This window comes from Drosophila elegans, unplaced genomic scaffold (genome assembly GCF_018152505.1).
Source record: "Drosophila elegans isolate 14027-0461.03 unplaced genomic scaffold, ASM1815250v1 contig_814, whole genome shotgun sequence".
Lineage (NCBI taxonomy): Eukaryota > Metazoa > Arthropoda > Insecta > Diptera > Drosophilidae > Drosophila > Drosophila elegans.
The window spans coordinates 5,800,231-5,825,375 of record NW_024546167.1 but is presented as its reverse complement, the minus strand read 5'-3'; the positions used below and the strand labels follow the sequence as shown (position 1 = coordinate 5,825,375).

The 25,145-nt window shown below is 34.6% G+C and overlaps 2 protein-coding genes across 8 annotated transcripts in view; both read left to right on the top strand.

Moving 5' to 3' along the window:
- Positions 1–25,145, top strand: part of LOC108138098 (protein bunched, class 1/class 3/D/E isoforms) — a 96,603-nt gene that overhangs the window by 43,292 nt on the left and 28,166 nt on the right. Inside the window, exon 1 of one of the 7 annotated variants that reach the window (XM_041710160.1) lies at positions 9,111–9,355. The exons of 5 other annotated variants lie outside the window; for them this stretch is intronic. In XM_041710160.1, the coding sequence (XP_041566094.1) occupies positions 9,126–9,355 (230 nt within the window). In that variant the 5' untranslated portion in view covers positions 9,111–9,125. Of the gene's footprint in view, positions 1–9,110; positions 9,356–16,842; positions 17,122–25,145 lie in introns of those variants that run through there. One more of the 7 variants, XM_017260091.2, reaches the window with a different exon arrangement.
- LOC108138101 (membrane-associated progesterone receptor component 1) lies at positions 10,663–11,547 on the top strand. The gene has a single exon (XM_017260095.2). It carries the CDS (start codon positions 10,809–10,811, stop codon positions 11,499–11,501), a length of 693 nt encoding a protein of 230 aa, XP_017115584.1. The 5' UTR covers positions 10,663–10,808; the 3' UTR covers positions 11,502–11,547.

Sequence of the window (25,145 nt, the reverse complement as noted above, 5' to 3'; positions counted from 1 at the left end):
TCATTGACCCCCCCGATACATCAGTGATTTGATTTCCCTTCTACTACCCTGTAAATTTCCATTTGACTTACTTTGTAAGAGAGACGTTCTTATCAACTTCCTGTAGGTTATCATGAATAACCTGAATTTTTTCAGGTGAGTTTTTCCATCTCCCGTGGAACATTAAAAACTATAATAAATTATGGAAGTTTTGTTTTAAGAATTTAAAAAAGGCGTTTATCTGAATTAAACATTATTCTTAAGTATTAAAAAAAAACTAATTTGTATAATTTAATGTTATATTCAAAAACAAATATGTTTAATGCTTTTATCGTGCAGGGTCCTTAAGTTTTCGCAAAAAATAGTCTTACGATGCATTAAGTATTTGGTCAACGACAACAGTATGAGTGATAAACTTTGAACATGATTCGTAGTTCCTAACCCCAGATCATATCCTTGTGCTTTCCTTAGTAACTCAAATAAATCATAATAATATTATCAGAACCATAACTAGGCCAATTTTGTCTACCGAAGCTTGACATACAAGCTTTTCGGCGCTATGGTCGGAAAAAAGGCAACCATTTGAGAGTGGATTTGATCGTGACCATCGAGGTGGCGACCTTTTACAGAACTGGTCTGGGGACTGCATCCATTGCCGTGTGGAAAATTACAGGCAACCAGTTTTGTTTACTTTGGCTCTACGAGCCCCAGACACCAAAGATTATTGCTTCAAAAGTAGTTTTCATTTTTTCCAACAAATCTGCTTGCCGCCATTAAGGCAATATTAATTGTTATCAAAGCGACGCATTCAAGATTGGTCATCTAATCAGTTTTTCACCCTCCTCTGCATCTTATCTTATCAAACGTTATTTACTTTTTTCAATTGCCTAATTGTGCTAAAAATATCAATGAACTGCACTGCATGAGTGTAAATAAGCAAACTTGCAGCCTAATTAATTTCAATTCATTTATTGAACCAATTTATTTCATGAGGGTCTTTAAAATTGTCATTAATACATTTTTTTCTTTTTTTTCAGGTATGTTAATCTTGATCGCTGTTTTTATAAGCATATTTCTGTAGTAAGTACTAATGTTGTATGAACTTGTTGATATAAACTAGTCAGAGCAAAATGGTTTAATTAAAAAATTGTTATTTTACATTTTGCAATATGATAAATAGAGTGTGAATATATACATTTGTATTGCCTATATTTAGTAGAGGACTTTGGTTAGGGGTTGTAATAAGTATGCTATACAAAACATATCACGACTTTGTGCTGGCTTAGGAAACTAAAGAAAATGGAGAGATGAGAGATGATTTAAATTCGTAATACGATACATTTCCTTTTGCTGGTGAATGCAACAACATAACTTATTGCGTTTATGTCCTAGTAATTTGTTCATTAGACAAAAAATGTATTTCAGTCCATTTTCCTTCTGGTTTACATGTCTAGTTTCTACCCTATTGTACTAAAATTATTACGTACACGCCTATTAGAGTCAATTTCCATTCTGTAAGCCAGATGCCTTATTTTGTCTTATCAACTGCGAATCCTTAGATTTGATTGGGTTTCCTTTTTATGACAAGAATCAGTTAGTTAGTTAGTTGTCTTTTTCTTCTTCTTTTGTTCCCTTTTCCCAGTTAACTTTTCCAACTTGGGCGACGCACCCGCTCTGAAATTCAATTGTTTTGTTAGGATTCTGAGCTTTTCGTTGTGGGCATACATATATTCGCATAGCTGATTTTTATGCTTTGTTTATTCAAGTATGTGGGTCATGCTCCACTTGTAATGAGGACAGCAGAGAACGGGTGGGGGGAAACCCCACATATAAGCAATTTATGTCCGGATGTCCTTAGAATGCCCCCTGAAAAACTAGCTATTCAGTTCGAAAACAATGAGAATTCCTTCAATTTCTCCACTGACATTGATTTACCTTGTCATTGAAATTCTTTCGCTGGCATTTCGTTCCTTCATGCGACATTCTAACATTTTTTTGTGGTATTTCTATGCCATTGCCTTTTCAGGAAGCCTTGAGTAAGGACCTTTTCAAATGGTTTCGCCTCGTTGATAATTTATAAATTGGTGTAATTATTTTGGCCAGCGGAGAACTCACAAAAAATGGGGACAGCTGCGAGGCACTTTTCTCTCTGCTTCTTGGTCTATTGTGCAGTGTTCATTTCTGCACAGACTCTTGCAATCACTGCCCATCTCTCTTCCACTTATTACAGATGATAACGATGAATTTGTGTTTTATTATTTTTGTTGTTTCTTTTCCATATATTTAGTGTGGCTAGCACGTTTTCTGGGTCGATTTGCGCAGGCGCGAGAAAAGTGAGAGCGCCCAAACAGGAGCAGGTGTTATTTATGCTCCACTCAAACCCTTATATGTTCTATATTTATGTATACATCAACAGAGAAAGAGACAGAGAGAGAGAGAGAGAGAGAGAGAGAGGTGATTTGGCGAGCAGAGAAAGGGCCAATGCACACTGCAGAGCTAATTAGATAGAAAAAAAGTTCAAATTGGAAGGGAAAAACCAAAGGCACATACAAAATTTCCTTTGGTGAGAGCGCTAAATACACTTTCTTTGCAAAAATTATCTCTCACGTGGCTCTCTTTTCTGTGGAAAATGAACCTGCGCTTGCTCTCTATCTCCCAAGCTCTCTCTATTTCTCTCTCCCTCATCTGCATGCTTTGGCGATGAACGCGCCACAAAAAGCTAGCAACAAAAAAAATCCTACCCTCAGTCAGTCAATCTACACTTTGGCTTCTTGCTAAACCAAACACAAAAACAAGCTGGCAAAATATAACATTGTGTTGTGCATAAAAAAGATTTAAAAAATTTGGAGAAAAAATTTTTAAAAGTATTTACAAAAATTTTATTTAGTTCACTCCGGGTTTTATCGTTCGATTTTCTTCGGCTCTGCAGAAAACCCCATTTTTTCTGTCTGTTGTTTTTGTGGCAAGGCAAACGCGGAAGTTTTCGCTGCTGTCGTCAGTCAGTCGTATTCCGACATCATCGCCGAGCGTTTGTGTGCGTTGAGTGTGCCTGTAGTGTGTGTGTGTGCCTGCAACCAAATAAAATTTACAACAATATAAAGTTGTAAAAAAAAAATAAATAAAATTACAACCAAATCAAAGTGCTAAAGTTGATTATATAAAATCAGAAAATAAAGAAAATTTGCATCTGGGCATCTGGGCAATCAAAAAGTAAAAGAAAAGCCAGCTACCAAAAAATCTTTCATTCAAAACGCCTCGGTTGACTTGTGTGTGTGTGTGTGCTACTCTCTCTACTCTTACAATTCGCTCTCTCGCTCGCTCTTACTGCATAGATAATTTCTAAAATTTCGCGCCCATTTGTTATTTCTCTTTTTAACGCGATAAGTACCTAGATATATATTTTATAATATTTATATCCAACATCAGTGACCAAAAAAGATTCATTCATGGAAAACAAAAACAATTTAGAAATCGCTTTTAATAACGGAAATATTTTTATTAAAAGGTAATGTCACCCAACTAAATTCTAATTATTTGTGTTTGTGTTGTTGGTTGGTTCGTTTCGTTTCGTTTCGTTTCGTTTTGGTTTGATTTATGATTTTATTGCGTTGACCAGGACAAAAAAAATGGCAAATTATTCAATTAAAAATGTTCTTTACATCTGATCAACATTAAAGGAACATCAAACATTTATGGGCATTTGAACTGATTGTTTAAGAATATGCGAGGTTTTCACTGCTTGATTTGACTGTTGGATGAGGTCAAAGCCTTGGGATTTGGGGTGCACGATGTGCCTAACTTTTTTTGACAGAGGAACTGCCAGGTTAATACCAAGGTTATTATATCGGTGAATGAAGCTCTAATGTATACGAAATAATTGTATTCTTTGTAATAGGAATAGTTGGCATGCAGTTTTTCGTTACGCATGACTTCTCATTAATAAAAAATAAACTTAATATGTGAAGTTGGTTTATATTCTGACTATGCTGTATAAAAAAATGTTCTGTGTTATAATAAATTGCATAAGTTAAAAAGAAAGCATTTGATCACTAACTTTGTTACAAGATAAATAAAAGTTTGGCATGACAGTAAAGTACATTTGGCAATAGTATTATAAATACTAACAAAAAAGGCTTTTCGGTCACTGTGTATAGAATAGAAGATTCTTAATGTGTTATTCAAAACATTGACCCAAATTTTAAAATGATAAACAGTTAGTTTTATTAATACTCTTCATAATTACTGATTTATAAAAATTATTAATTTGACTTGTATGATATACACTGTAATAAAACCACCAAGTAGCCTTAAATGCCACAAAGTATGATGTACAAAAAGAGAAAGCAACCCCTAGCATTCTATATTTACAACCTCTAGTTCCCAATGTTCACAACACTTCAAATCAATACAGGAAAAGGCAAGCCATTGAAAAAGCAAACATTTAATCGCCTTGACTGGCACTTTGCCTTCAATGTCACTACGTCCTTAATGGGCCAATAAAAGTGTCCTTCTCCCCAAAGCGGAATGTCCATTAATCAGAAATCAATAAATAAGGGAAACCAAATGGCAAATTCCCCTAGAAGTTAAGCGCAAAAATTGTTTAATTGTGCAAACATGATTGAGGGCATTTCTACGAAAGACAACAAAATCATTGATTTTTTCTTTCTTATGCTGCTTTTCCTTCTTGTGCTTTCCTTAACGAACCATTGTTGTTCTTTTGCCTACACAGCCCATTTGAGGTTGTCAGCTTATTTCTGTTTGTTGTAGTCGTTCCCACGCATTGGCTAAAACCATAGAAATAGCACCACCCCCTTTGATTACGCAACCCTTACTTGCAAGTTGATTTTCATTCATTTTCTTGACGTTTTTCGGCGGAAATACCCTTGGGTTTGGGTGTAGTTTGGATATCGTTCTGCCAGCCACTATGGCGTCACGTCAACGCGGCGAATACGCAATATTTTGACTGCTGACCTCAACAAAGGGAGGTGGAGGCAACAAAAAAACGTATACACACACCCCGAAAATATTATCAACTTCTATTTGCGAGAGCTATCCTTTTCGCTTGAATGCAACTTTGCCTATAATTTGCCAATTTTGGTTATTCAAACAAAACAATTTAATTTGAGATTTTTTCATGTTGATAATTTGATTTAAACAGCTTAACATCATCAGCGGCTGAACACGTCATACATATAGAGATACAACATCTGGCTGATTCATTTAATCGACGTTTGCCTATTAAGCGGATCGCATTTTATGCATCTTTCGATTTTGAGTAAATGAATCTTGATGAACTCAGCTGGCTTAGAGCGGTTCAAGTCGGTATTTTTATACGTTTTGCTGATCGAGTATTGATGGTTATTTTATGTATTTATTGATTTATGATGGAATGATAAATCAATCTAATTGATATATCGTTAAAATAATGGAGCAGAAAAATTACGGAACCTAATGGAGCACAAACTTTAATGAGCCTTTCAATTAAGTCATCCGTGGTTAATTAAAACATTTTAGAACAGTGGTAAAATAAGAACTTTAATTTTGTTTAATTTTTCTAATAAGTCGTAATGAGTGGATAATAACATAATTAATTATTGTCTCGGCTGGAGAATTTTATTTTTCCCGTGCTTTATTAGTACTAGCAAAACCCCAAAACCAAATTAACCCATTAACTTTTTTTACTCCAGCCATAAAAGTAAAAATTGTTTGTCAGAGTGCAATTCTATTTGATTGATGCAAAACTCTCGGACAAAATGCAGCAAAAGTGATAAAATCGTTTTGAAAATGTTGACGTCCTTGGCAGCATTTGGCGCCAATTGTCAGTCGCTCAGCAACTGCAACTGGAGAATGCTATAAAGTCAACCGAAGTTGAGAAAAACTATAACATTTTATCATCGAAATCAAGGGATTGAAGAGGGGCAAGGAAGGGAAGGGCAGCAGAACATAGCGAAGCATCCGCCACGACCCACATTTGCAACCCACACAATGACTGTAAGCATTTTATGTCGTATCTGTGTATCTGTATCTGTATCTGAGGCTGCCGTTCATTGTGGCCTGTATCTGTGGGTCCGTTGGTATTTGTATCTGTGCGAAGCAGTTGCAACAAAGATCCGAACTAAACTCAAATAACAACATGTTCAGGTTTCGTATTTTTCTGCTGCCCCATTCACAGGGAGATAGCGAAGAGGAGGAGAGCACAGCCCACCCTCTCGCTTGCTCCACATGGCGCAATTTTCAGGTCAAGGTCAGGCTTGCTGTTGTGCATCTGTGTGTATGTATGTGGCAGAAACGGTTTTGTTATATTTATTTTTTTGTTCTTAAAGCAAGTAATGCGCTTTTCGAAAGTTGACGAGTCCTTCGCCCAATCCTTGTCCGTACTTTTTTTTTGTTTCGTTTTTTTCATAGCTCAATGACGCGAACAAACACACACACAGTTGAGGGGACCCCCTCACAGATAATTTGCATAATCCCATTTACACTGCGTGAGTTGCACTTAAATCCGCATAAAGAATCAAGAATCTGGAAAAACGGAGGATAGTTGGAAGGTAATTACGACTGCTGACATCGTTCTATGATGTGTATTGATTGTACGCCTAAATGATTTTCATTGATAGAGCGCGTAATTCAGAGATATATTTTTTAATTTATCGGCACTACTATGCATTATTCGTTTAAAAAATGCACTGTAACTAATATATTACAGGCATAATATAAATTTCACATTAAAATATATATAGTCTTCTTTAATTTTAATAAAGATTTAAAGCGAAAATATAAACATGTCAAGTCTTTCAATAGTGGTAGAAAATTTTAATTATTGTAGTTTTAATGTTCTGTTAGCTGGCATAGAATAAAATAGAATAGAGAGAATATACTTTAATTCACCTAGAAACTTTTTGGTCCTCTTGGCCCAGCACGTGCCTCAGTCAAACAAATAAATCCTTGCCCAGCATTCATTCACCCATTGTGTTGACTGCCTCTGAAATTATGCCCTTATAATGGGACCTCAAGCATTAGACTTGTCGTATATTTAAATACAGAGATGTTATTTTTTTCGCGCTGTGTTCTGTTGTGTTGGGTTCCATTATGAAAAGGTTTTTCAAGGCGAAATGGTTTTTGTGTTCTTTCATGCTGGGCGCCGTGTGTCAGCTTCAATTGAGTGGGATGTGAATGTGAATGGGTACGTGAATGAGTTTCTTCTTTGGCAGAGCAACTCAAGGTTTTCCACCGACTCTTTGGATGAAAATACTTGGCATGCTTATGCCCCAAACCCCAACCTTCCTTCCGAGTGCTTAGAAGTGTGGACCCTTGACAGAAAAAACCACTTGGACTGCCTCTTTGGTACGTGACTGGTTGACTGGATGTTTGGGCAGCGGGAAGTCAAAGTCAGGGTCGAGTAACATCATCGTTAGGGCCTCAGCACATATGATACTCGTAACATGCAAAATATATAAATAATTCTGTCGTCGAGCACCTTCTAACCTTGGTTGTTTGTTTTTCGGTTTGGATGATTAAAAATGCTAATTAATGTGTGTAACACGTCAATTTTAGTCACATATTTTGGGGACTGTTTGTAATGGTTCTCTGGGGTGGCATATTTCGTCCCCCATTTTTGCTGAACCGTCTCTACTTTTTGCTTAAAGCATCTTAAACAAGTTGTTGGACAGTTGTTTTCGCACAAGTGCCTCCAGTCGGAGCTGTCATATTTCTAGCCGTGCTGTCAACTAGCTGTCAACAGGCGCCATTTGTTGCACACACAATAGCTGAGAGGAGTTGGAAAACATACGAAACCGTCGACCCAGTGTCTGACTAACTTTTTGCTTCAGAGACATATTACATTTTTGTACCACTCGACAGGCGGTCGCAAAAACCAAAAATTATGTAGAAAAAAAAATTGGTTTGGTTCTATGTCCCTATCTTAGTGAAAAATGAACTCTCTAAGAACTACTTTCTAATATGTTTTAACAAAAGCACGGAGTTCCAGTAACTAAATACAATGCAGATTATAGCTTTTGTTTAAACTTGAGGGACATGATTTGAATACAACTTAATTGAGCGTAAAAAAAAACACATTTTTTTTACCTATTTGGAGCTTAAGTTATACAGGCGACCAAAATATTGTTAAAAATCATCAAAGAATTTAAAAATGAATTTGGATGCAAATGAGTAAGAAAACGCCTCTTAAAAATCAATTTTGTTGTCTAATTTTAAGACTCTGACTGACGCACTACACAAATTACCTGTAACTTCATGATAGTGTCATATAATAAAAATAATAAATAATAACATATATTTAATAGTAGAAAATATGGGGTAACTCAATTGTTTCTGTTAGTGCATCTCGCATGCTCTCTCATCCGCTTCACGTTTGTTACGTAAGCGTTGCTCATCTCCCATATGTCGGAGTGTGCATTTGTGCAAGGCATGCAACGATATGTGGCATGTCAGAGCACTGTGAATGTTAATTAAATACTTTACTGTACGCTGAAACTTCGCTTTTAATGATGACACATGAAACACCCACACTATCACCACAACACCACAGCGCTCGATAAATTGCAGCTGAAACAGAAATTTATGGAAATTGGCAAAGTTTCAAATGAAAGCAAAACAAAATTTGCCAATTGCTTTTGTGATTTGAGTTTAGTGTTTGTTTTGGTTTGAATAATTTTTGTATAACTATTGCAAAAGCTTTAGATTTTCTTTTTTCGCTTATGGTAAATTTGAGTATTTATATCTAAATTTAATGGTAGAATTTCAGAGAAACCTGTAACAGTTTAAAAGATTTCAATATAACTTTGTTTTACAGCAAAGATGCTTAAAAATATTTTATGATTTGATACAGTAAAGTACACACTTTTTAAATACCCAACACAAAAAGAATTGGATTTTATGAATTTAAGTAGTCAGCTTTAAAGGCTTTGCAATGGATATATGAAATGTTTGGCTTGCCAAATTTAAGAATTTTATATTTTAACTTTATGATTAATTTAGTTTTAATTAAATACGAATTTGGCTGAAATAGTGCGATACCAAAACGCACAACTAACTTTTGTTAAACAAAAACAATAATTGCTAAAACGACAAATCGACAACAACTGCATGAGCATAAGTGTTGCAAGAATGGCGGCAACAGTAACAACAAAATGGCTGCGTTAGCCAACAAAGTGGCTGCCAATATGGCGACTACCAGCAGCAACAACATCGGCAGCAGCGAACAAACGCTGCAGCAACAACAAATGCACCACCAACAACAACAACAGCAGCAACAACAAAACACCAATTTAATGCCAGCTGCGGTCATACAGCCCGAATATTTACTCAATAATGATCGCGGTTTATTTAAGGTTTATTGTTTTATCAAAGATTTCATCGGGTAAGTAAACAAAAAACGGACACATATCGACGAGTATGGAATTTAATAAATAAAAGTAATATTAATTTTATTCTGCTACAAAACTTATAAGATATAGTTTAAATTAAAAAAAAGTTGTCATTAAGCAAACAATACTTTACGTTGAAGTTTAATAGTTAAGCGAAGGTTTTTTAATTTAATATCGAAAGTAAGACGTTTTTAATAAGCATGTAACAGCAACTTTGTTTCTGTGACCTTGCCTAATAGTTTTTGTTTAACTAAGCTGAAAGTTAAAGTTCATTTTACAAAAGAACTATGCATGTTGCATAAATGCGTTGAAAAACCAAAATTGTAGTGTATTACATAAGCAAGTAGAGAAAAGGAAGTAATAAATATATTTATACACAATTATATGGGCAGAAACATTTTAAATCCCGTTATTAAAATACGAAAACTGAAAAATAATAATAGATTTTAAAAGTATTTTTATTTTCAGCTTTTAACGAAAAAAATTAAAATAGAATTTAATAATGATAAATATTATTTCACGATCAGTTTCTTTAAAGATTAGCTTTCTATGTTTCGAGGTAAATTGAAACAAATTAACACCATTTCTATATTTGTTAAAGAAACTTATGTTACCAACATTTAAGTTTAATTTTCAAATTGGTGCCAATTATGATTAACACCTGAATGTTGGGAGTTCATAATTTATTTTTTTATCATTTCCGTAATTTCTTATATTTGAAGAGCACCCTGTGCCAGAATTTTTGTTTGAGTTTTTTTTTTTTTTTTTTTGCCCGGCGCTTATCGTTTTTCATGACACTCACACTTGTGTGTTTGTGCCTTTATGTGTGTATGTTTGTGCCTTTATTTGTTCGTATAATTCATATTTAATCAACTGATAATATAAGAAAACTGTTCAACCTGCTTTTGTGCTGACTGTCTGTGCTCCAATTTCTGTGCTCCTGATACACTTGCTGACATTATCACCTGCCCTGGCACCGTGAATAATACGGCAGCGACTCTACGGTTATTTGATAACAACCAGCTTGATATTTCCCAAGGCGGCGAGAGAGTAGCAGAATGAACTTTTGTTATCACAACAAATATAAGAAGACATAATAGCACAAACGATAGAGTCTAGTCTAAAGGGAGATGGTTTTTATTGCTCTAATTTCTTTTCTAGTTTAAGACTGATATCTTTAACATGATTGCAGTTATTCTGCCCACAATTAACCTTTGTTATTATCTGGGAATTTTAAAAAAATTTTTTTTTTTTTGAAAAAGTTTGAACTTTGATCAACTTTTTCAACACAAGTCAGCACAGAAATAACAATTTGAGTGCTAGTGGAATTGAATTTAGAACTTAAAAATTCCAAATACGAAAATTTTGTGAACAACCGCATTGATAAACAAATTCAGTATTCTGCTTAGTACCATTTCGACCAAATCAAAATACCAGTATCGGAACATGGATGAGGTGTTGGGACACTTGGGCTGCATGGTCAGCATTGTGTTGACCTTATGTGTGGCTGTCTTGGGATATTTTCACTATCACCTGAGAAATGGCGGAGGCAATCGAATAGATGCAAACAAGTTGTTTGCGCCCAATCTGCCGGATTTGCCGCCAATCAAACTGACCTTAGCTCAGTTACTGGGATTTGATGGGACACGGAGTGATGGGAGGATACTGGTGGCGCTGAAGGGAAAGATCTACGACGTCTCCAACGATCTGCCAGAGTTCGGTTTGGATGGTACCCTATCTCATGTAGCTGGCAGGGATTTTACCCATTATCTTAACATGATAATGAACTTGCACGATACCAAGATCAACTATGTGCATCGTTGGGAAGCCATTCTGGAGACAAATTATTCTCGTGTCGGAATCTTAATCGATGAGCTTGGCAATCCCCTTTTTCAGACCACGAATAATGTGGGGGTTGAGAGTTCAGGAAATGCTGAAGAAGTGCGGGAGGATCAGGATGATGTTGTGGAAGCAGTTAAAATCACTGAAACTAATTCAGAAACTAAGATTTCAAATGGTATGCCGAAAAAGACATTGAGTGAGGTTCTTACAGCGGAAACCTCGTCATCGGATACAGTACCTCAAAAATCTTTTATGGATGCAAATTTAGATAGCATGGTTATTAAGGAAAATCTCTGATCATTGATAAAAATTAAAATTGAGATCCAGCTTTGGATGTTTAATATTTGTTTATTTTTGGTACAACTTTCAAATAAATTTAGTGGTCTTTAAAAAATTCTGTTTTACTTTTTTTTTTTTTAAACTCTTTAATTGTTAAGAATATTTGATTCTAAAGATTTCCGGGGCACCTAAGATTTTTATATATTTAAATGTGCATGTTATTCCTTTCAGACAGATGAGCACTTTTCAAAAACAATCTTCGTCAGAATATGCGTTCTCATATAAATCAAATTAAATGAAACAAGCTAGCCTATTGGCTAAAAATATATAAAAATAAATAGATATTCTTCATAATTTCTCAATAATCAAATTGTCACATTAAGTTTATTGTTCATTTGTCCTACATTTGTATTCATTTAATTTCCTAGAAATCTGTTATATGCTTTGGGGGGACCAATGAACCAGCCTTCCCAAAACCACTTCACCTTTTTTCCTCTGGTATTTGGCAATTAGTGCCAAAATAGGCAGAGTGTTTCAATTAGAAGGAAAAACCTATTCAATCTTTGACTCATCCTCGGGCTGTCCACCTGCCAACAGACTGACAAAAGAATATTCCGAGTCGGGAAAGGGCGAAAGAATTGCATACCCAATTTTTAGCCATCAACACCCACTCGCATGGTGGCACACATCGCGCAGCTATGGCCAAAATTGGCTAACCGGGAAAATTGATTCTATTTTATTTTTTTCATTTCGTTGGTGGTCGGGGCTGTTGGCCAACAAATTACACTCGTGTGACGTCTTTTGGCAGGAAGCTCTTTAAGATTGCTTGAATTTATTTTTACAAATTCTCATGCACTCAATTTGTTGCCATACCTGATTACGACAATTAATTAAACAAACTTTTTTTCTGCTCTTGCTTTATTTTATTTTCATCTTCATTGTCGCCTTTTGCGTCGTTTTCAAATTGACAGCGCTTCCAATCTGTTAGGAATTAATTATTTGCCTAGGCATAAATACTTGAAATTGATTGGAATTGGATCACAGTTAATTAATTGATATTTATTTTTGAATTTTCTTTTCAGGTAAGTGTTTCCATTTCAACTCACCACAAAAGACAGTAAGTTAAACAGAGTGGGCTAATTGAAACAGAGGGATAATTAAGCAAAAGAACGTGTGCCGATTAATAATTCAGATAGGGTTCGAAACTTGTTCACTGTTAATAAAGGAAGTTTAATAGCCGTTTAACAATAAGGGACTAGAATTTATAAAGCAGTTATGATTGACGCATTACCCGTAATTAAAGTTTAATGAAATACAGTCTCGGTATTGCTTTAAATTTAAATTTAAATTTATTAGGAAAGTTCAAACTTTACTTTTCAACCCAGAGTTTTTATATTGAAGATTTAATATGGTTTCAGACTTAAAGTCTGCCATGCCAACGGTAGTTGCGCTTAAAATATTGGCTTTAAAATCTAAAACAAAAATCAAGTATTAACATTGAGCTGCCTTAAATTCTATAAAAACAGAGACGAAGTTAGAAGAACATGACTGCAATACCAAGTCAGCCGCACCAGAAAATTGGATTACCCATAATAAAATAAAAATATATTTCAAATATATTTATTGCTAACCAAGACTGAGTTCGGTATTTACTGAAAACATATTTGTATTAAATTTCTTTTAAACAACAAATACGGAAAGCATATTTTGAGCTTTGATTAAAGCATTATCTTCCTTTTAAAATCTTTACAATAAATTATTGCGAACAATATTCGGAAGGAACTCCTGTATCCGACATCATGTCATATCATCCAACGCTGACAAATAGTCTAAATATAGCAAATGACTAAACAATACCTAACATACCTGGCTTATCACCCGACCATATAGATTAGTAGCATGGAGATAAGACTCGAGTTCCTTGATGAGAACGTTCAACTGACAGCTGTCCAGTCCCGATGACTTTCCTCAACCAACCAATTGCAATTAAACGCCAATTAGACATGTGTACGACTGTTTACACCATATGTATATACAGATGCATATAAAGAGATATAGATAGGTGGTGGAGGAAAGCAGCGCAAAAATATACCAAGCATAAATTCGCCTTAGCTGCAAACTATTTTTGCCGCTTTTAACATTTGCCCAACTCTAATGAGCCAATAAATTCACATTACGTATACGCGCAGGTGGCCAGCTTCTGTAATTTTCTTAAATCAGAAAGCAAAACTGAATCGTTTGCATTTTCCTTCGCTTCGCTTTTCCCTGGCTTTTCTTTCACTCAGGCGCGGCCTGTTGTTGGCTATAAATTTCACGCTAACTCGACACTTGTCGCAATCTTTTTCCTCTAATTTTCTTGTTTTTCCCTGCAATTTACCTTACGTCTTATGAAATCCAATTTCCCCCGCTACTCATAATTTTCCATTAAATCGGCTTTCAGTCAGATGGTCATATAGAACATTCGATAAGTCGTAGGAACATGGGTCCAAATCTTTTCTTTATGCTTTGATTTTTCGCATTTTCACATTTATTTGACTAGAGTTAGTTGAGTGGCTTAAAATAAAAGACTTTCCCTGCTATAGTTTGTTTTATGTGACGTCAGCGAAGTTTTGATATTGTTTCCGTTGGGGTTGTGTAATTAGAATTGTTGTATAAAATTAATTTATTTTTTTTTGTTAGCCAATGAAAACTTAACAGTATCTGGTGATCATTAATAATAAGAATGGTGATAATTTATTATTGCGGTTACTTCAATGCAAAGTTCTATAAGCTTTTCCTTTCTTTTTACTAAACCTGTCATTAATTGATTTTGTTCTTTTCTTTCTTATCAGTCTCATTTACATAGTGGCTTTATTCTTAAGACCAACCCATACTTAAATGAATTGATACCTTTTAAGACCCATTTATTGACTGGAAGATAATGTGTCCATCAAGATAAAGGCTGTTCAAGGCCAACGGATGTTTAAGCAAAAAAAAAACTATTTTCAGTATATCATCTCTTGTTAGAGAATTTAAAACATTAATATAGTTTTAATCTATAAAAGTATTGTGTTTAAAAAACAATTTTAAAACTCAAAACATTTCTAACGGATGCCTTTGTTATACCTTTACAAACCAATAATTTGTGATGATTGCCTTTCAATCAGCTTCCATTGCGTTTATTTACGTCCAATCCCCTTAAAAAAAGTGACACCCAGAGCTGTGCCCACTGTTTCTTTATTTTCTTTTACCTTTTTTTCCACCTATCACTCAATGCTAATTATCAGACTGCGATTAGATAAACTTCTTATGATAAGAGAAACACGACGGTTTTTCGATGTAATCTACTCAGTTTTTTTGCTTCCACCCTTTCGTTTTATATTTTTTGTACTTCTTTTCTTGTTATCGTTCATCGGCGTCGGTGCTTTGCTCCAAAAAACAATACAATAAAACAAAAAATAGCTTCGGCACCGGTCGTGTGTGTAAATTTTGTTTCTCGCCTATTTTTTTTCGTCGCTTTCGTCGCCGTCGTCTTCCCAAACTAAAGAGCGGAGAAACGCAGAAAAAAATGTATTTTTGAAAATAATTTTATTGCTGCCGACGAGCGCAGCCACCGCTGTCGACGTCGCTGCTTTTGGTTTTTGTGTTCCGATAGTCGTTTTTGGATTTTGTTTAAAATTCAGTTTTTGGTTCGAAATCAGTAAACAAAAACTTGTCGCCGGCGTGAGACGCAAAACGCGAACCAAAGCTGTTCCAACTAAAAGTTACAAACGAAAATCCCAAAAAGTCAAGACCAAAAAGTAATTGTTTAAACAATTTGCTATAATTTAAGTAGCAGCTCTCCATCTGTCCGTCTGTCGCTATTTGTATCTTACGAATACGCGTCGAGTGATGACGTGCGTTAATTATTGCTGTTCTTTTTTCGCTCGCGATGTCGATGCTGATTTCGATGTCGATGTCGATGTCTCGGTACCCTGACCTTGTTAGTGACTGATTGTGAATTCTTTGCTTATTTATCTTCGGATCCGCTTTGACCCTCTATATACTTACAGTTGAGATACGAGTCTATCTATGTACTCGGCGATCGCACGCACAATTTTTCTAAATCGAATTTGTCTAAAAATAAGCCGCAAGCGAAAACAAAATGAGGGAAAAACGCAAAAACAAATTGTGGAATACATTTTGGGTGGTTCAAAAGTTTTGCCTTACAAACAGTTTTCTTGGTGGGAGATCGTTCATTTTGATTTCACAATCTTATGGAGCCACAAATGGTCCGGAATTAAATACACATTTTAATACAAAGGAGTGAAGTGCTTAAACATCAATAATTGTGCATGTGCATAGTGTATAAAATTTAGAATTCACGAATTGAAGCTATTTAATAGCTTCGACAAATTAATTTAAAGATTTTTAAGCAATGACCTTTGTTAATAGTTCTTAAACTATCAGTCATTTAGTTTTAGATCTTAAACGTTTGTTAGTTCCAGCATTTTATAATGGTTTTTTTTTTCATCCAATAACTAACATTTAATTATATGGAACAAGCAGCTATTCTTACGTTTCATATGGGTCTATAAAAAAGATAAATATAAAATATAATTTCAGAAAAACACCAAAAGTGTATAGTAAGAACAATAAAATCAAATGTCCCTAAATTCCAACACAGTATTTTTAAAATACTCAGCAGTATCACGTTTTGACACTTTGTACACAAATTCTTTCTGGATGTCAAGCTCCGCTAGGCAAACATTAAAATTGTCTGCAATTTGAACTTTGTATCTCCTGAATGTTTGTGCGGCTGCTGTGCGTTTCTTAATAGTTAATTTTAATTGGTTAATATTTATTTTTAGTCAAGACTTGATTAATTGCTACCCGAGAGGAGTTCTCTCAGTGCTCCGTTCGGGGAATTCTCCACCAGCTCGCTCGTTCCCTCATATTAGTTTTTGCTATTTGGCACGCGCAACCAGTTCCAGACTGCGCTTAACAATTTATCAGAGAGAAGTGCAAAAACAAAAATAACAAAAACGGCGACAGCAACAATGTATGCAAAATATATAAATAAAATTATAAATACAATTGGCCAACGTATTGGGAGCTGTTCGCAGTGTTGTTGTCCAAGTTGAAGTGCATGTTTCTGTTTCTCTCGGTTTCTCTCCTACGACTCGCACTCTCTGGTCGCGAGAAAAATAAAATTAATGCAAAATTCGAAAATTCAAAGCAATTTTTGTTTTTAGTTGTCGTTCGACCGGCTACACAATTCGTTTGCGGTTTCTCCTTTCTTCGCCTGATTGAATAATAATTAAATACCCAATATTTCGGACTCGCGTTTTTATATAACAACAAAAAACTAAACAAGTCGACCAAAGCGCTAATTTATTAGCCCAAAAACAAATAAACTTAAAGTGAAAAAGTAAATATTTACGATAAAAATCACATCAAGTTGTACAACAAATAAGTGAATAACAGAAGCGAATAAGAGACCAACAAAGTGTGAAAAAATGCTGAAATATCCCCGCACCACATCGTCCACTTCGTCGGGATACTTTGATGACGACGAGGCAATGATGAATCCTTATCAATCGCCCCCAGCTTCGCCGCAATCCGTGCCCCATTATCTGCAACGGCACATGGTGCGAATGTTCAGCACTGAAGTTGATAAGTAAGTCGTCCTCGAGCAGGCCCTCTTTGTAATGTAACATTCTTCGATAAATGCAACTGAGATTTCTAATGCCCTACTTAAATCTGATGGCAAAGTAGAAAGAGAAAAGAAAACGGGTTTAAACAATGAAGCAAGCGATATTGGAATTATTGTGATCATATTCTTAAATAGGAAAATTTTAAAAAATGTTTTAGTTTTAATAATTAAACAAAGAATTATTAATTATTATTAAACTAAACTGAAGTGTATTTGCAAGATACACTTATTTAAACTAAAATAAGTTTTTTTTTTTTTAATATAGACGATAGAATTAAACCTTTGCATATACTGCAGAAGTTGTTCCATAATTGGCATCGCTGTCCCAAATCTTATATAGTAAAGACCAGTGCAACACACCGATACAATAATTGTCGCCATTAGACTATTTTGATATTTACTTTTCTGGCATTCTAAAGACCTTGAAGAAAGTGCAAATACCTGAAAAAGCTATATAAATAATTTAAAATAAATATATACAGGCCCTACGTATTATGGGATTAAACCTAATGCTATTTCTACTTGTTAATATGCAAAAAAAAGGTTAAGAATCAGTTATATATAGTAAGTGATTGCAAATGCGGAAATTAAATGAATATTGAACGAGACAGGTTGGTTAACATTTTTTTCATTCCTTTTTCATTTCATATGGAAACACTTCAAAAATATTTCAATCATTGGAGGCAGACAAAAAGTGTTATCTAAAATATGTAAACTACCGTCAAAAGGGAATGATTTAAGAAAACACATTAGTGAAAAAGTATTCGTTCTAAGTTTTATTCCCTCAATTAACGTCAAAAGCTTAACATTAAAAACAACACGACTTTCTACAACTAAATATTATAAATAAAAGAAATATTGGCATTCCAAGTCGCATTTTCTGGCACTAACAAGAAACATTTTTTAATTTATTTTAATTTTTACCATAAAATCACATTAAGCCGTTTGACCAATTAATTTCCATTAATAGCGCGACGGGGTCTAGCTAACAAGTACAGCAGCAGAAGTGCTTTAAATGCAAATTAAGAAATTTGCAATAAATTCTTAAAATGCAAATATAGTAGAGGAATAACCAATTAAAAATAAAAGTCGACGGTGAGGAAGCGGTAGCAACAAATTACATTGCATTTTTTATATCCGTCCCCCCCTTTTTTTTTGTCATAAAACACCTTTTGCCCCTTTTTTTTCCCCCTTCCTTTCGATTTTTTTTTTATCTGTCTGTGATTGTGGGTGTCTTTTGTTTATTTTAACAGCCACGCGCGCACATGTGCCAAGTCCCACACACTCCCCTTATTTTAGCGAGGAGAAGTGCATTTGTTTGACCGTTTATCGCATTCATCGCTCATTGCATTTCTAACTGCATATTGCAAAATGCGCTTTACAGTGCCCCGTATATAGTGGCAAATCGTTTTATTCTGGCCGGATGTCACATCATCTTGATGATTTGCTAGGAATAACGGTAGATAAAATAAGGTTCATGCCATTAAGTTAAGGCTTGGCTCGAGTTACTATATACAAAGCTGGATGAAAACAAACATGAATCTAAAGGGCTTTAAAAATTCGTTTCAAAATATTAAAATATTTAATCAGTGATTAATGATAAGATTTTGCATAACCCATTGCAATAACGCATATAATAATAAACTGTATCAGTAATTAATTATTTAACTATCACTACTGCAATTGACATTTGACTGACTCTGACGCAAAATTACGTTGTTCCTTTTCCTTGTTCACTTGTCGTAATGCCCTAAAAATAGATCTGTTATCGTCTTGAAGTATTTACATGAGAGCCCTTGGTGATAATAGATTGAGGACAATAATGAGCTCAAGGCTCTTCTGCTAATTATAGAGAAATTATAGATATGATAAGGAAAGAGCAACACATTTGTTTCTTTGTTAAATGTTTTCTATGTTATTGTTATACCCTTAAATCTTCTTCAACGGACTCCATTGCAAAATCAGACAACACAAAGGCGCATGTATCTTTAGGCAAGACATTATTAACCCCTTGTCTTACTAATTGAACTTCTTCACTTCCCTTTCTCATTAAACCTGGAAACACGCAGTTTTTACTTTTCTTTTGTTGTTTTACCTTTCGTGTGCTCCCTTTTTTTAGGCTTTCCCGTTCCAACTCTTTTTTAATTCCCTCCTACAACTGAACAACAAGCAGTAATTAGGCGAAGCTTTTTCATAATCATTTTTTCTTTTTATCAATGAACTGCCTTGAACTCGAATAAACACAAAAATATCAAGAAAAAGCTTTCAGAAATCTTAAAAGGCCCAGACAGACGAACTAAGAACTTCAACTACAATAATAACAAGCGGTAAAAGGGCTTCTGCCACGCCCACTGCTAAACAACTAGAACGGCAAAAAAAAAGTTTTTGTGTCTTTTTGTGTCAACGACTGAAAAGGTAAATGCACCTCAAAAGGTCGAGCGCGACCTTTGACCTTTTCGTGCCCAGCCGCGCTTATAACTGTGATATTTGTGGAGAGGGTGATGAGGGCGGTAACATTTTTCAAGTGGAAAAGCCGCGTGAATGCGGTGACACATGTTTTTTATTGTGGGAAGAGCTTTTAGCAGCTTGAGCTTATCATAGGAAATCGACATACAACCTATTTATATAGCGATATTGATTGGATGTATTTATAAATGCTTGAGCTATACAAAAACGTTAAGAAGTAGCCACTTTCTTCCGAACGTTATCGTTGGATGCTGAGCCTAGTCCATGTCCGATCGAAAATGAATTGGCATTTAATAGAATATTATCAATTATTTTATAACTGGTGATATTTATTTCGATGTGAATAAAGTAAAAATTTACATCACCAGTCGAACAAAGAAATAAACCAATAGAGATAATACATTAACCTTGACATTGTCTTAAAGTCAAGTCAAGACAAATGAAACGAAATGCAAAACAGTGTGCAATAATTAATCTTCTGTACATTCTGCAAACGTGTGAATAGCGACTTTCCTCGCCAAACCGTTTCGGAAGGTGAATGAATAATGTTCAATAAATTTTCGCTTAGCGTGAATAAAATTCGAAAAACAAGAATGCAAAGCGAAATGGGAAGGAATATAAACAACAATTTTGTTCACAAAATATAAACAATAACAGCGGGGGAGGCATAAATCTCTTATTCAGGAGGAGGGATGAATCTCTAAGGGCAGAAGGCTGTTCAAAATGTATAATTCAAGGTGAAAGAGGCGCCACAGAAACTACTTTCCGTATAGCCATCTGTTTTTTCATATTAAACGAAAACAATATGAAAGAAAGAAGCATAATAAAAATTACACATGCTAAAATGGAAATAAGAAATTTCAAGGTCGATTCTCCAAAAATACTATTTATTTTCTGCTTATTTTATTAAGTTTATTAATCACTAAAGTGTTGCACTTTACTTTGCACTAAAATATTTTTAGTAACAGCTTTATTCCGATTTTTATGCCTACAAAGCATAATTATTTTGAAATATCCGATCGTTCCAATGGCAGCTAATAAAATTAACTGATCAGATAATATCTCCTTCACTGCGTTGCAAATTCTGCCAGAATTATAATATCCTCTGCAAGGGCATAAAAATATTGTTCGGAGTTTTTGTTGAAGACGAAAAACAAGAAAATATTGTACAGGTATACACATGGGATGTGTTGCCTTCAGATTTCTCTCCTATATTTACACCTTTATATTTATATATATACATGTTCAGTAACGCACATGCAAATTAGATTGACCATGAAAAGTGTTTTCGCTTGGCGGCGTATTTTTCTTCAGGTGTTCAACCGCTAAAAAGTTGTTTACCTGTATGTGTTGTGTTAAATAGGATTTTGTTTTCGCCAAAAATATATCGTGGCTGTAAAAAATTAAGGGGGCGAAAATATGTGAACATTTATTGAGTGAAATTCTTGAATTAATGGTTTTACAACTTAAATTCGTAATAAAGCATTTTATTGAGTAAAAGTCTTCATTTATGAATTAATATTGTTACAACATAAATTCGTAGTTAAGCTTTCTTTAATGTAAAAATGTTTAGGTGAATAAATTCCGAGTTAATTGAAAGCTATTATTGGCTTATATATAAGTTTGTGCACTTTTATCTACCAAGCATTTAGACCATAAATTAAAGAACCTTAAGAATAACAACGATTAAGAATATATGACCACCGCTGGATTTCAACAAAAAAATACAATTAAAACACATTTTATCAATCAAAAGTGTGCTTGTTATGAAAAGTAGAAAATAGTTATCGGCCAGCGCTGATGGTGGTGTCATGTCTTAGAAACAGGTTTGGATCTTAGGTAACTAAGACTATGTACTTTATTGCTTGAACAGCAAAAAAAAATAAAAGAGGAATTGAAACGACTTAGAATTGATAATTCATAACCCATAATCGTCTATGGCTCTCTGGCATTATCATGGGTAGCAACTTAAGATTGATTTGATTGCACAAACACGTTTCCATTCCCCTATTTTCCCCGCCACTTACAAGATTAGCACGTGAAACATGAATGATAGTCTATAGGCGGTCAAGCGATAGTGCTTATTGTAAGTTATGGGGCGGGGGTAGTGTGTGTTGCCGGTTCTACGTGTCTTTCCTGGCGATTCGTTTACTCGGCTGCGGTTAACTTACGTTTGGCAGCTAGTCATCAATACTAGATAGATTTAATAACGCTAAAAAGTTTGCCACGAGCTCATGTCTCGCTGATGACGATGATTAGACTATATAGTATATTTCATTGCTGCCAAGCTGTCTCAATTGTAAATTGAAAATCAATCCACTTGGTGAGGTGTGACCACCACCTTGCCACCTTATAAAGTTAACCAACCTTTTGAAAAGTTTAAAGGTACTTTACTTGGATTTCCTTGCCACAGTATGACGTTATTTTACCTCTCTTTGCCCATCGCAAACTGATCGTATATTGTCTATAAATATTTCCATTTTTCATCTTTCGGCTGGCGGTGGTGGCCCCTTTTTGGCTTTTCGTTGATTTTATGACTCAATTAAAAGATAAATACGCAAAGTGCAAACATTTCAATGTTCGGCGAAGGCAGCCGACAAACGAACACATGACGTCAACCATCAACAAACAAATTGTTGAAAGATTTATGAATACTTCGAGTGTCTATATTTGGATATCCATGCAAACACGCACTTTTCGAAGATGAAAGAGAAAGAGTTGTGCTAATGGAACATTTGCTCCCAGTGAAGTTAAATAGTGGATTAAGAAGAGATTATAATATCTATATATAAGTACAATGTTTCTAATAAATTGTTCACATATAAAATACAAAAGGATTCTCGTTACCCACTGTTTCTTGCGTTTATTTTTCTGTGTCATTATTATTTGTTTTTATGAGCCACATCTTTATTTATCTTTTTAATTTACAACTTTCGGCTGCGTCAGCGATGCGTGAGTGAAAGGCAAAATCCCGCCACCAAGTTAACCTTAAAATATTTTTGCCTTTTTTTTTTATTAAATTTACATTAAAGGGGAGGAGTTGACGCCGCAGATTTGCATACAAATTCAATTAAAACGCGTGACGGAATTTAGCAAGCAAAATTTTCCTAAGACTGTGGATTGAGGGAAACGAAAATTTAATTTAAAGCATATTGCTATTTAGAAATGAAACCATTTTTGAAACGAAAACCTCATTTATTGATGTAAATTATTAAAGTTTAATATAGTTAATTTCGGGATCAATTTCCTCCTGCCAAAATTATTGTACATTCATTAATGACTGCGGTCTTACACTCAATTCCAAATAATGTGGGATTGACATGTCAAGTGGAAATTAGAGAGGAAAACATTCAAGTGGTTAATCAGTGTTCACCACCCCCACACATCCACAACCGCACCGCCGAGAGCTGAGGTCAAAGGTTGAACTTGACGTGAGTTCGCCTTTCGCTTTTCAACGGACTTTGGTTGAGGAGTCAGGTTTGAGCCGGGTCAGAGGTGCAGGCACCACCTAATGACTTGCAGACTAGCATTAAATTGCCATTGCCTGGAAAACTCTGAAAACGAAAGTAACAAAAAACCCCAACTCGAGCTCACGATTTTGACTGACAAAAACGTGAAGAAGTTTGTTGGGCGAAGAATTTTAATACTCTTTTTTAATTACACTCTCGATCAAGTATTGTTTTATAACATTTTTAAAGTTATATATTTCTATAACAATACATTTTTTCTAAATTCTTATATGCGGAATTTTATTGTTTCGTTTTGGGAAGAATATTATTATATATATAATATTAATTTTTTAATTTTTACAGATTAACTTAATTAAATGTTGTTTTATAGCATTTATTTATTTGTTTAAAGTATTTAAGTTATGTAAATCTTACACCTCAAAGTTCTATATAACTCCAGATAGTTTATATTTTCACATTACCTATATGGAAATTTACTTTATCAAGCTATCAAGACTTATTGTTATTTGCAACTGGAAATAAGATTTTAGCCTTATGTTACAATTTCTTCAAGTATCTGAGACAACGCCCAAGTCTATATACCCTACGAGTAGGGTATACAAAGATGCGGCTAAGACGGCGGCGCCTCAAGCCAAGCGATTAAATGTTGTTATATGTATGTATGTTTGTCTCTTTGGTTGTTCGTTCGTTGGTTGTCTTGGTTTTCATAGCAACAACAACAACACAATGCCTGGAAATAACCATCTATCTTATTGTGGGTTTGTCTATCCGTCCTCCACAGTGTTCACAGTTATTAGACACTGTTTTATGTTACACAATTGTTGTTTTTGCTGGCCGAGCTTAATCCGGCTAGCAACATGTTGCCAACAGATCTCTTGGTTTTTTCTCTAATGGCGGTGCCTTCGCTAATTGTTGGGGAGTGGCCCGATCCACACAACGATGTTGTTTTGTGCGAAAAACCAACAGTCACACAGCTGTTTACCACCCAATAAAATCGGACACCAAAATAACACTCATTAACAGGAAGGTTCCAGTTTTTTATATCGATATTGCTCGGTTACATTTGCAGTATATTTGTATGCTTTTTTGGCTGGGCTTGGCACTCGCCTTTGTTTTTTTTATTTATTTACACCTATTTTTTAACAGGCAAAAACCAATTTTGTTGTAGTTTTAATCAAGCCGGAACGCTTGTTAAATGCAAATATTGTGGTTACGGAGATCTAGGTAAATGCGATTAACGATCAATTCACGGCATGTAAAGAAGAGAAATGGAAAATATCTATACGGAATTTTTGTTCTCTTGAAGATTATACGTTTTTATAAACTTTTATTTTAGATATTTTGTTAAATTCAAGCTATTTTTTACAGTCCATATGAATATGTTATGCTTAACATTCCCATGCGAAATCGTTACGCACATTTCTTTCTTTTTCTTTCATTCTCCTTAATTTTCATTGCGTGACCAACCAAACTTTTCTCGATGCTATTTTCAAATGGTTTAGTTTCGGGGTGTTGCAAAAGTCGTAAAGTAAGCAAAGGCCGGAAAATGTAGTAAAATTGCGGAAGAGTAAGATATCTAAATGCGTAAACAGTCGGAAATAGTCATGCTAAGATGTCCGAGGGGAAAATTAAAATTAAGGTTATATGTATATACATTACATAATTTATTAATTATTTTTCTCTTTTCTTTTCAGGTGAGTTTGATTGATTGTAACGGTAGTACCAAATGTCGGAGGTGGTAAGCTTTTACATGTTAAAAAAAGGTAACAGTAATTTTTGTAGTTACTTTGTTGTGCAGACGAACACAATTGTTTTTGAACAATTAGGATGCAATTTATGAAACCACAACAAAAATGGTTGGAGCTTATTTCGGTTTTTATTCTGACAGAAAAAATTGTGTTATTTAATCACGTTACAATTGGTCTTAATATGCTTAGTTTGGTTGTTTTTAAATTATGCTTACAATATACAGTGGGCAAAAAGTTAACGAACATTTTATATGAAATTTCAGTGCAAAGTGTATTTAAACATTAGATTTAGATTAAGCCAAAA